The following is a 13,334-nucleotide window of genomic DNA, read 5'->3' as shown; positions in this document are numbered from 1 at the left end:
CAAGGCACAACAAGTGTCAGTTTGGATTATTTTTACTGTAAGAATAATTACATTGGGTTTCCTTCCTAAGAAAAAGAGAGAGTGTGTTATCACACAGAGAATGAATCAAATTGCTCTTGCTTTACACTGGGAAATCTGGAGTTACATTGTATTTACTATTACTAAGTAGTTCACTGCCATCACCATTTTTATTATTTTTATTGTGGTGTCCACAATGTGCTAGGTACTGGCTGAATGCACAGGAAGACACAGACCTTGCCCTGAAGAGTTTACATAATCAAATAAAACAAGGAACATAAGAAGGGTGGGGCAGAGGGACACATTAAATGTATCTGTTTGTAACATATTGCATATTTTTTATAACAAATGTAAATAAATATCAACTATCTCTGACTGTCTGTGATGGAGTGCTGGGAATCAGCAATTGAACCAGCACGCTAGTTACTTTTTAGCCAATTTGGCTCCATAGGTGAGCCTCAACAAGGAGAGGATTTCCTGATCACCAGATCAGATGGGGGGGGGGGGGGAGTAGCTAATGAGCTCATTAACCAGGAGACTGGCTAAAAGAGCACAAGAAGGCTATGCTGGTGGAGGCTATCTGGTCCTGATAAAGGATGTGCTCTGTGTGGTGAGACCATCCCCATCTCAAAGTGGTAGTTAAGTTGAGTGACTCTGTAAAGAGTGTATATAAAAATGAGTGAGTATATAAAAATGTCCCTAAAAGCCTCTTGTGAAGGACCTAATCAGCTCTTTTTGAAAATCCAAATGAGTTATATCAACCATTTTGGCTCTGTTAGTTGCTATTTTGCCAACATGCTCAAAGAATTCTGTCTATTGAGAGAGACAACATTTCCCTTTACAGAGACCATGTTGGTTTGTTGCTATCTTATCATGTTCATACAAGCTTTATATTTCCAACCAATTATTGTTTTAACCAATTTATTCGGTGGTGAAATAAGGCTTGATGGTTTGTAACTCCTAGGAGCACTCCAAGCTGATTTTAATAAGAGATTCCTTTTTGTTGTTGTTGTGTTAGCAGTTTTGTGAGTTGTTCCTCTCTGTTTTCATAGAGACAGTGCTGATCTGCTAATCAGCAATTGAGGGCTAAATCAGTCTCCCTTTAAATAGATGTTTTCTCCCTCCTTAAGTAACACTAGCAATTACAGGCTCTTCTTTTTACCCATGCTAGTTAGAGTACAGGCCGCCATGCTACAATCACCCCCTTCCTTTACTGTGTAGATGTACACACAGAATGGCCCCCCTGCAGTGGGAAACATACTGTACCTGGGTGAAGAAAATGGAGAAATAATTAAGACATGTATTGGTTGATTTCTGTTTTGTTTTGTAAATGGAAAAAGAGCTGCAATGGAGACTTGAGTGTAATTCCTAAGATAGTTGCTATCCTTTGTTACTGAGCTGATGATGATACCAATAAAAAGAACAGGAGTACTTGTGGCACCTTAGAGACTAACAAATTTATTAGAGCATAAGCTTTCGTGGGCTACTGCCCACTTCTTCGGATGCACCAATTCCCTGGTGAATACAGATCCAAACCCCTTGGATCTTAAAACAAGGAGAAATTAACCATTCCCCCTCCTCCCTTCCACCAACTCCTGGTGGATCAAGATCCAACCCCCTTGGGTCTAAAAACAAGGAAAATCAATCAGGTTCTTAAAAAGAAGGCTTTTAATTAAAGAAAAGGTAAAAATCATCTCTGTAAAATCACGATGGAAAATAACTTTACAGGGTAATCAAACTTAAAGAGCCCAGAGGACCCCCCTCTAGCCTTAGGTTCAAAATACAGCACCCTAGTAAAAGGTACATTTACAAGTTGAGAAAACAAAGGTAAACTAACACGCCTTGCCTGGCTGTTTACTTATAAGTTTGAAATATGAGAGACTTGTTCAGAAAGATGTGGAGAGCCTGGATTGATGTCTGGTCCCTCTTAGTCCCAAGAGCGAATGATGATACCAATGACTCTGTTAATGTAGAAACTGCATCTACCAACAAAAATATTACTTTACAAATTGTGTGTAAATGTACATGGGAAACTAGAGAGGCAAGCAACAACTGCTATTCCTGAGTTAAAGCTTAAACCACTCAACACCTATTTAAAAGGCGTAGGCTACTTTTATTTAAATAACTATATATGGATATAAGACCCTGACTTTAGACACCCAGGTTTGGGAATGCAAAATCTACAGTTTTAAAATTACAGGGAACTAGTGTGGTGTATGGCATCTGAGAATTCTGTTAGCATGCTTGCTGAATCTTTAAAATCTGAGACATACTTTCTGGAGTAGTAGAGTTCAAAAGTCTTTTAATTTGGGTTAGATACCAAACTAGCTATGGCTTTGTTCATCTCAAAAACACAGCCCTGATAGAAAATTAATCCATTTACTTTTGCTGTGTCATGTTCTTATAAACTGTATGCAATCACATCTTTTGGTGACCTTCCTGGTAAAGTCTCTAAAATACCTTACCTTACCTAGATGCATTTTAGAAAGTATACTGAAATTCTATCTAGTGTGTGTTATGGCACTAAAAAATCCTCAAGAAACAAGTTGAATTTGAAGCAAAGAACTATAAAACAGCTTCCATAGCTGGAGATCTAAGAACAGGCTCCCTTCTTTCTTCTACGATATTTGCAAGCATGGCTTAACTACATTTTTTTTAATTTGTTTCTTCAAAATGTCAGCAAATTGCTTTACAGATTTCAGCAATAATACTTGCAATGGCTGCATCCATAGAATTCTGTGATACTGAAAATTCCCAACTGCAAAACTATGGACAACTCCTGAGATCCACACTAAGGCAAAACTTCCATTGTTTGTCAATGAGAGTTTTGCCTAAATAAGGAGCATGTGAAGTATGATTTGTCCTCATGGGACAGATACAGAGAGAGATAATATGTGGCCTACCAAGTACTACCCACATACTGTAATGCATTGGCAGTACCACAGACATTTTAGATATTTTAAGTTCTTTAAAACTAAATAGAGCCAAAGACACCATCTTTTGTGTTTGGTTGCAAACATAACCCCTGAAACATGGGTGATTGGGATTTGAACTACCAATATTCAGGGAAGTTGGATAAAAGGTTTTGTCCCATCTCAGTAGGGTCTGGTGAGGCTTAGTAGTACACAGACTTTGTACTTCACTCTCAGTATTTTAGGCCATTACTAGAGTATTGCAGTGCTTTCATAAGGGCTGTAAGCTCAGCAACAACTATTTGTCCTCTGAAGAATTCTTTTCAACCATGAGGATTGTGAGGGACTGACATCAAGTTTTTGACTGAAGGTAGGTTTTATGTGTGTGCGTGCTTTGGCATGATTTCCCTCAGACTTCACAGAAATCTGCACTTAACTAAAATTCTTTCCCATGGTAGCATGATGTGCCCATCTGCCCACAACACACACTTTTAAAAGAATTCTTCTTTATCATACTGCACTGAAGGCTGGCAAACATTTCCCTTCATTACAGTTAGTTCGAATGTCCTTAATTGTGATGAGTTCACCATGTCACACTCTGCCCTTGTGGTATCTTGTAACTTTGTTCACCTTTTTCCTTATGTGATCCCACAGATATAGAATTTCACCCATTCAAATATCTCCAGTTTACAAGCAAAAATGTCTGAATTATGTCACAGATGTAGAAATGCATCTTGGGATCAATGGATTACAGATCAAGTCACGCTCTTGTCATCACACCCTTTCTATTTATGCTCTCACTTGCTCATCAAGGCCAGGTCCTCTATTCCTTTTCATGCTCAAAGGTTCCATTGATCCCAGGATCTGTGGTAAAGTGGAAAAGAACTTACGTGCACAGTGGAATATGCCAAACATGTTCAGAGCTGAATCTGGTTTGTTTCCCTTACATGATTTTTTTTAAAAGTTGCCACCCTTTCCTTTATAAAGCAGTAGTGTGATTTAATACTCATGCAATAATTCATTAGCATAATTTAAAACCTGTGTCCTTTAAAAAAACACACACACACAAAGTACGCTGAACAAATAAATGCAGAAGCTAAGAAATACAAGGGGATAAAAGAAAATGCACCTAGGGTAGTGTAACATACCAAGGAGTCTTTCCTTTCAATGCACCAGCATAATTCAGTGGTGGAAGTGGAACAAGAGTTACACAAGCACACAGAACAAGATGATGCAAGTATTATCTTACTAAGAGTTAGAAATATTTAGAATGTTTGTTTAATCTCTTCAGCTTCTCTTTTGGTGAAGTTTTGATGTCAGGCCTTGATGATTCAAGCTTTTTCTAAGCACTACAAGTCTCAAGGCAAAACTCAGGCAGCTTGAGATTGCCAGTTGCCAGAGGGACTAATGAAGATTTCTTAATTTTTTTTTTTTAACTGCAGGAAGTGTTTGTCATTACTAACAGCAGTGATCATGTTTTAGTGCATTTATGCCCTTGGGTTATATGAATCTTTCACCTGTGTCAGGAGTTGTATTTTTTTCCTTAAAGAGTTGGAACACTTTCTCCACACACCTTTTGTTGGATCACAGTACTGCTAATATCTCTGCTGCACTGTCATGCTTCTTTGACAATGTGCTATATATGGATTATTTTATAAACCAATACATAAGTGTTTTCAAAATAGTCATTCTGATGAGCCTTATTTCTAATGTAAACTTCAGGACAGGGTAATGTAAACTCTCTTACCAGGTATTCGAAGCGTCTAATATAATAGAGCCCCAAGACTGACTGGAGCTTCAAGGCGCTATTGAAAAACAAATAACTCTTCCTGGTGTGACAATGACACCTAGTCACCATGAGACTCAGCGGAATGCCAGAGTTTGGAAATGTTAGTACAGGATAAATAACTATAATGTCATTGTCACAGTTTCAGGGTAACTGTACCTGTATTTCCCCCACACACTATGGTCCGCCAAGAGCACCCACTTTTATTACTGGCTCCCAACCGTCACCTTTCCTGGGCAGAGACCCATATCTTTATCCCTTCTGACCAGGCATATTAAGGCCGCATAGCTCCCTGGTTTTCCCTGGGATATCCCCAGCAAGCCTGACTGCCTACAAGGCTGCATTGCGGTTTCTCTCCAAAGGCTATGAGCACAGTATTGCCCTCGGTTATAAGTTATCACACAGCTCCTTCTAAGCAAGCACGTTTATTCTTAAGGTAAAAGCAAGATAGAGAAAACACATGAAAGCAATAAAAGAACCTATACACATGCTCAAATGCTTATCAAAGGTTAACTTAACTCTAGCCTAGAGCTTTGGTAGGTTTCAGTCCTTCCAAACCCAGAAGTGGGTTTACCTGATGGTTACAAGTTCATATCTGTCTTTGGCCCAGTCTCAGTTCTGGATCGATCAGCCAATTTTTTGGGCCTCTGATCTTGGGCTGTGTAGCAGGTAATCAACAGACAAACACCCTCTCCTCAGGACATAGCTTCAAAAGGCTGTGTTTTTGCATAACTAGAGTGGGGGATTTGATTAACCTCTCCCTAGGGATACCCAGGAAATCAACTTAATAGTTATTGTCCCAAAAGTCCATACTTGTCTGGCATATTTTCAGTATAGTCTTTTGAACTCCCAAGTCTCACATCTGTCACATCTTCCCCCTAGAGAAGTTACAGACAATCCCAGCTCACAAATGATACATAAACTTAATACAATAAGGGCTTTCAATTATGTTGAAGTCAATGGGAGTTTTGTGACTGACTATCTTTGGAGTAGGAGGAGCAGACGCTCAATAAGAGATTTTCTTCAAAGAGCTGCTTCTTCTCTCTTGTCTTATTTCAAGAGCTGCCATTTTTTATGAATATAGACAGGGGGGGTGTCTAAGACAGTCTTTCAAAATCACAACTAACTGACCTATGGGAATCAATCCAAAACCCACAAACCAGATGAGTGAATTTCAGCTATAAAATTATTCCAAGTAGGAGAAGGCCCTGACTCACTTTTACAGTTCCACTCAACCCTCTGCACTATTTTAGCCAGCTGATCAGTTGGCATAAAGACAGCAGGAATGGATGGGAATCAAGGGAATTGCTAATGAGTTACACAGTCTATCATTTCTAGACTGTTTAAATCCAGTGGCCAGATATCATCACCATTTGATTGATGATTGTTTGACAGCACATCTGAAATGAGTCATTGGACACAGTCCAGCCTCTAATGGACAGGTGTCCATATAACAAAAGACCACCATCACATTTGACAGTCACCATTTTCCTTGTTGGCTGTCTCAGCAAAGAACTGAATGTACATATGTCGTAAACTACCCCTTTTCCTCCCTTCTGACTAGATCTATCCCCCGTTCCCATCCTGTTTGGCTCCCAGTTACAATTTTAAAGAAACAGGACACATCCTCATAGTCAAACCAATGTCAGATAGCTTCCACTGTGATTAAAGCAAGGTTTTCTGTCTCCATGAATCAATTTATGCCCTCCGTGAAGGAATCACTCATGAAACTCTTAGTATATTTGATCATACAGAGACTCCTAATGGGATCACCGGGAAGAGACTAGCAAGGGAGCCAGCTGTTCAGGCCAAAGTTTCTCCTTTTGTATCAGAGCAATTCCACTGAAGCCAACGGTGTTGCACAGATCTAGCTGAGAGATCTTGGCCACAGAAACTAGAGATGCAAAGACCTATTAGGTCATGTCTTCCATCACTTTGACCATGCACAATTGTACTTTTACTAGGGTTTTGTAATACTTCCCTTATCCACAGCAGAAAAACAGAAGAGCAGCAAGCAAGTTTTTCTTTCTTTTTTTTAACTCATGAGGAGCAAGAATCAGATGAGGATAGCGGACAAGAAAAATGACAATATTTTTTTTTCTTGGAGGAGCCTTTCCCTCTTTTCTAAGTTTCCCTAGAGGACTGCTAATTGCAACATAGCAAACATTGCATTGCAACATCTTCATGCCACATCATGGCTGGCATCATTTCATAACTTTCTGATGTGCTGAGGCAGCCTGAAACTACAATTCAAGCTGTATGATCCACATCTTGATCCATTTCCATGACCCAAATTCCTGGGGCTTGGGGGATGTTTTTTGTTTTTTAAATTGTGCATGACTCTTGAAAATCTAATAGGTCCTCCAAAAAACAAGACGAGTAGCACACCCATCCAGGATTCCTTTACAAAGACTCATGTCTAGTTCAACAGCACTTGCCTGGACACTTATTTAAGCGGATGTTGCACCTATGACTCTGTCTCCCAGCAAATTAACTGTTTTATTGAATGTGTGCGTGTTTTTTGGGCCATAAAAGGCCACCCCCAGGCTCAGTGCATAACAAAATGCAACCACATTTTCTCTCCTGGAAAAGCTTTGGGGGCAAGGAAGTAGGCAGGGAACACCTCCCATTCCCTCACCCCCTCTTTCTGCTGTTCTGGCCAGGAAATGGGGAGGAAGGCAAGTGGGAGGCCAAGGTTAATTTAAAACAACCATCTGCTACAGTGCTTGTCCGAGGGAGCCCGGCTTTGGGGTATTTCTTGGTGGGGGGCTGCCTGGGCACCCTGGGGGTCTGGATGGATACACTTTTGGGGTGGGGCTCCCTGAGATGGGCAGGGGTTTATTTAGGGGCTCTGGTAGCACCGAGACCAGCTGGATCTCGGGTGTATGTTGGAGGTAGTGGTGGGGACAGGCTCTGCCCCGGACCCCAGCACCACTCTGGGGCGGGTGGCCGGTTCCACCTTAACGCGGGAGGGGGGGGGGGAGCGAAGGAAACGGGGGGGGGAGGCGGGGCAACCGCTAGGTCACGTGATTCCGCCACCGAGGCGGAGCCGCCGCCATTTTGTCTGGGACTGGGAGTGGAAATGTGAAAGGAAAAGCCGGAGCGGAGCCCAGGAGACCAAGCGGGGCGCGCGGCGGAGAGAGCCCCACCCCTCCCCCCCGGAGAGCAGCGCGGCCCCTTCGGCCCGGGCCGGCGAGCAGCCCAGGGAAGGAGGCAGCCGGCTGCGGTACCCTGGGGCCGTAGCGGCTTGCTGGCCCCCGGCGCACAGCAGGGGCCGCAGGGGACCTTGCTTCCTAGGCTGCGGGCGCTCTCAGGGCGGGCTGGTTGGCTGGTTCCCGGCGGGTGTCAGTCCCGTCTCTCCCCGTGGGTGCGGGGCAGGCCGGCGGGACCCCAGGCTGGTGAGCGGGGCCGGCGGAGCGGAAGATGTCGGGCCAGTCGATCACCGACCGCATCGCGGCCGCCCAGCACAGTGTCACCGGGTCAGCCATCTCCAAAGCCGTCTGCAAGGCGACGACCCACGAAGTCATGGGGCCGAAGAAGAAGCACCTGGACTGTGAGTATCGCACGCCGGGCCGAGCGGCGCCTCGGCATGCCCGGGGCGGGGGAGCATCACGACTCCCCTGCCGTGTGGCCGCTGAGTAAGCCGGGGTGAAATGCGTGGCCTCGGGGCCCACAGAGGCAGCGCCGCGCCAGGAATAGGACTCACGATTCCTGTCAGTCACCTGCTCTGACTGTTAGGCAGCGCTGGAGCTCCCTTTAGACGCCACATCGCTTCGCTTTCTGTCGCTCCCGAGCTAATGGGGCGGAGAAGAGAGGCGGGAGGAGGTGACTGTGCCGCCACAGCGCCTTACAAGGGCTACCTGAAGCCGTGACAGCCTCAGGAGGTTGAGATTCTCCCCTCTGCAAGAAAGTGAGCTTGGAAACGTTTCCACAAAACACCTGGATGTTACTGTGTGGAGACCGTTGTTTGTAATTAGTGATGCTGTTTAACTCCGCTGTTCATGTCCAGCATGAGACTTGAAGGCACCGCTCTTGCTGTGTAGGAAATAGTATGACTCTTAAGAGAGAAAGCAGATTAATATGGTAACAGAGGTACTGTATGGAGGCCCTTCAAAATGATAGCCGCTTTCCCAGATATTTTATTTTTAGTATGCCAGATTTTTTCTCTTTCATTTTCTGCTGCTTATGGTAGGTTGAAGTTGAGAAGTAAACCTGAAATCCATAAATTGCAATGTAACAGGAAGACAAAAAATGGTGAGAGTAAGGTTCTTAGTTGTCTGAAGGCTTCAGCTGTTGATTTGATTAGTGTATTGAGTGCATCACTTAAAATAAAACTGAGTCTGGTGTAACTCACAAAATGAGGAAATGTAAGTTAAGTTGCCTGACATTCTGTCTTCAACTTGCCACCACAGTAACTTTCACTGAGATTGTATTGTGTTCATGAGATTCCTTTGGATGTCATTTGATACAGAACTCTGTTTAGAGGTATCTGTTTTCTACAGGGATTTGTGTAGAAGGAATTCCATGGTTTGACATGATTGATTTTTCTGCCATTAAGAACAAATAAAAAAGCCTAATTCAGACTGCATATGAGAAATGAGGAGACATCATGGGAGTGGTTGTAATGTAGACTTTAGTGAAAATGTCTTATTCATTGGAATTTTTCACAGAAGCCATCATGGTGTAATACACCCTAGTTGTTTTTCAGGGGCTAGGCTTAAACTTTTTCCTAGCGTTTGTCATTTGGATCCCAGGTGTACAGAACTTTTTCTCTTGTTTCTGGCGTGTGTGTGTGTGTTAGTTACAGCTTTCCCTCTGTGCAGATCCACAAAGATTATGAGTTGTTATAGCTATAAGCTACGGAGACATCCTTTGCTTTTTGGCTTAAGCTGGCAGCTCATACTTTTAGGTCTGGAGGTCCCAGGTTCAATCCCTGGTATGTTGGCCAAGAGAGCAGTCATCGCATAAGCAGGTAGGATATTAAAGTATATGATCATATAGCTGAAACATCCATAGAAGTGTGGTAAATATATTTCCTGCATAGAACTAAGCAGAAGTAGGGCTTTGATTAAAGTGAAAATTACTGTGGTCTCCTCTTGGTCCCTCACTGCTGCTCAAAAATGAATCCAGGACTAGTATATGCCTGTTGAGGGTTTCTGTGGTTGTCTGGGACTATGCCCAGCTTCAGTGCTCTTCCTCAAACTAAGTTTGCGCCACAGCTCGTAAGAAAAGCACTTAATGTTAAGAAAACGTTGTTATAGGCAAAGACCTACACGTATGATATGTGTGTGTATATAAGCAGTTGCATAGTGCTATGGAGCTTTGATTGTGTTTCTGTTGGGCTGCTGAATAGTAGTACAGTCACGTAATTAATCTTTGTTAATTTTTGTTAAGTCAAGGGATCAGAGCTGTGTGAATGGAAATATTCCATTTTTAATGTAGGTCACAGTGTCCCAAAAGTAAATCACCTGCTCTATTTTTCATAATGTTAAGATATTAGACCAAAGTAAAATAACTTTTATGGTGGTATTTCTGCATTCCCAGTGGATCACTGAGATTCTCCTAACTTCCCCGCTTACTTTATTCTCCAGCTTCTCTTCCCACCCCCCAATTTTATGTTGCAGTACTTGAGTAGGATTAGATATCTTTTCTTTTTAAAGTAGATCAGAATTGCCCCCGTAAATGCACACCTCTTTCCTTGTTGGCTCTGTCTTGAGCGTGCATCTTATCCAGTGGGTTGAATGTTCTGTGTCTGCTGACTTCACAATCCCTGCTTCTTTATTTTCAGAACAGGTCACTTGCTTGGCAATATAAACTCTGCCACTAACACACTGGGGAGAAGATAAACTGATCTAAAACTAGTTTTTAAAAAATAAATAAAACCTGTATCGAGGCTAGTAGTTTATATAGTAGACAAAGTTTTAGCCCAAGAAAACTGATTTAAATTTTTGATTGGTAGCATTTACCTGGGATTCAAATGACATTGAATTATTTGACTCAAATAGAAATTTAAAGAAACATGATCAAAGCCAAGATTTTATTTTATTTTATTTTTTTCATTTTTTAAGTATATGGAAGTCAAGACATACCTGGGAAAAATTAAGGAAGGAAAAAGTTACAAAATATTTACTGCTTGATCAATCAAACAGTTAAAATTTACAATCTGTAGAGTATATAAGTTTTAAATGTCATGTAGGAATGGGGAATAGCACTGCAACAGCACAGCTAATGAAAATTGTACTATACATTGCAAAATTAGGCCCTGATCCTGCAGTCCAATCTGCACAGGCAGATTTTTGTGCTGTGTAGACCCTCTTTGACTCATTGGACCATTCTGCTTGCACAAAGTCTGCCTAGATCTGATTGCAGTCACACTGATGAGCAACCCTGTGGTAACAAATGAGAGTATGTAGGGAGGAGAAGTCCAATATTTTCTGATTCATATTTCAAAGGAATTCTTAAACAATAGTGAGCAAAACAGTGGCTTTTTCTTAAAATGTTCAATACCTTGTAACTTCAAGATGCTTGGTAATACCGCTGTTTTACGTGAGTGATCCATATTAGGCTCAGCAGCCTATAAAGTATACAGTTTTCCCATACTAATATCCTGTAACCAGGGGAAAATGTATAACGTCAAAATATACCTTTGTATATGTTCTCATATCATCAGAAGTATTCTAGGGGGTTTCTAGGGGGTTAAATTTTGGATTATTTCTTACCTTGTATGCCAAGCTTTTTTTACTTTTAGAATATATTTTAGTGCGTTCTTTGCATATCAGTACTCTTGGACATTTCTGGTTTTGTCTGAATGCATTTTGGCATAAGAGAAGAGGGTGTAATTTTTTGTCACAAGAGTAGAAGATGACTATGCAGTAAAATATGTAGTAGTGCCAATTAAATATGTAATCCAATTTTGGTTCCTGTTGAGACAGCACCTATTTTTAAATGCTCTTTTGTTCTGCCCATGGGGTCACAGTCCAGTATTTTTGCACCAGTCTGTAATACCTTCTTTATTGATCCTCTGCATTTACTCATAAAGGGTGTGTATCGTCATTTCTACAGGAAGGAATATATGCACACAGCTAGTGCTTTAATTTCATTTTTGTACATGGAGTGGGGCGGGGCCCTGAGATAGTTTCTCAGACCCCCAACCTCACATAATCTTTCAAGAAGGATGGGGGAAGGGAATTCAAAGAGTTTAATGGAAGGTTTTATGTCTGTATTCTAGTTTCCAATCCATGGAAGAGCTTGGATAGAAAACTTCAATGAAAGATGTCCAAGTTTTTAGTGCTTGACTCTGCAACCTTAATGTTCTTTTAAAATAGTTAGTGTATGTAATAATAAATATTGAAGGTGATTGCATCAAAACTGCAATGGGTTAAAGTGTTTTTATGGCATCAAGCCTGCTAAATTTGGTGTGTGTTTCAGTGGACTTTGTCTAAAGAGGTAAAGATTAGAAACTAGGGATGAGACTTCAAAAACTGCTAAACTTTGTCCTAACAAATCAATACTGAGTGCTTTTGACAATCCCACCCTAAATGTAGGATAGATGGTGATATCCATTACATAGTTCACTTGTTTAGGCTTGTGAGGCTGGGGAAAATCCCCTGTTTCAATTTTTATAACTGATTCAAAATATCACAATAATCTAACTTGATAGTTTATTTGCTTTTAAGAAGATTGTCATATTTATGACCAGACTAATTTGTGAAGTGGAATAAAAATACCTAATGGCTTTTATAGTTCAGTTTATCAGTTTAATCCTGATTTTCATCTGAACTCTAAAGAGGGAGATGATAGTGTTGTATGTAATGTGAAATGATTTGAAACTGAAAATTGTTTCCTTCACCTACTTTCTGTGTTTCAGTTTTTAATAATAGAACCTATTCTGTATCAATGTATCGAAACAGAATAGTGGACAGATTGAACTTTGTGACAGTGTATTACTAGTAGAGACAGGAATAACACGTACATATGCAGTGAAATATCTTGATGTTTCGAATGCGCTAAAAATGTCACAAAAGTTCAGCCAAGGATTTGAAAGGGATTTAAAGACTCGGTAGTGAAAAATAATGATCTTTCAACTCATTTTATTAAAGAGTTTGGAGTGTCCATTTCTTATAAGATGGAACAAAAATTGAGCAAATATAGTTTGTGTCCTGAACATTTTATTAAAGAGAACTTCAGTGAAGACTGACAGGCGCTTGTTTAACTTCTGTTTTGCATCTCCTGTTGATTGGAATGCTTTCCAATCAGTTGTGCTTTCAAGCTGGTCAACAGTTGGTGAAGGGACAAGAGATAAGAATTGTCTGTGCAGCAGTTGGAATCTACTTTTTAAGGCTTTTTGAAACAATTTTCTTAATTGGCAAAATTGATTTGTCTAAAAGATTTTAATTGCAGAGAATATATTAATCTGACTTTCTTAAAACTGATCATTTTAGTGATAAATTTGTGGGCTTTTTGAAACCAGTCATTTTAAGTTGTGAATTTGCAGTTGATTATGATTTTGTTTTTTATAGACCTGATTACTCAGAATATTGCAGTCACCACAGGCCAAGTTTGAGAGCACTAATGCTCTTTTGTGTAAACCTTACATACCAACAAATCTTCTTTAAGTT

General features: G+C 40.9%; 2 protein-coding genes across 10 annotated transcripts in view; both read left to right on the top strand.

Moving 5' to 3' along the window:
- The window catches only part of LOC135973540 (uncharacterized), a 904,472-nt gene that overhangs the window by 108,809 nt on the left and 782,329 nt on the right, over positions 1–13,334 (top strand). The window lies entirely within an intron of this gene.
- The window catches only part of LOC101931195 (phosphatidylinositol-binding clathrin assembly protein-like), a 52,543-nt gene continuing 46,982 nt past the window's right edge, over positions 7,774–13,334 (top strand). For 5 of the 9 annotated variants that reach the window (XR_010590438.1, XR_010590436.1, XR_010590437.1 and 2 more), the window contains exon 1: positions 7,783–8,269. Coding sequence is in view for 4 of the 9 variants with exons in the window: in XM_065557296.1 (XP_065413368.1) it covers positions 8,140–8,269 (130 nt within the window). In the remaining 5 variants the exon portion in view is untranslated. Of the gene's footprint in view, positions 8,270–8,381; positions 8,627–13,334 lie in introns of those variants that run through there. The other 4 variants (XM_065557293.1, XM_065557292.1, XM_065557297.1 and 1 more) reach the window with 2 other exon arrangements.

Source organism: Chrysemys picta, chromosome 9 (genome assembly GCF_011386835.1).
Source record: "Chrysemys picta bellii isolate R12L10 chromosome 9, ASM1138683v2, whole genome shotgun sequence".
Classification (NCBI taxonomy): domain Eukaryota; kingdom Metazoa; phylum Chordata; order Testudines; family Emydidae; genus Chrysemys; species Chrysemys picta.
Note: the sequence above shows the minus strand (reverse complement) of the source record. Positions and strands in the feature narration are given on the sequence as shown.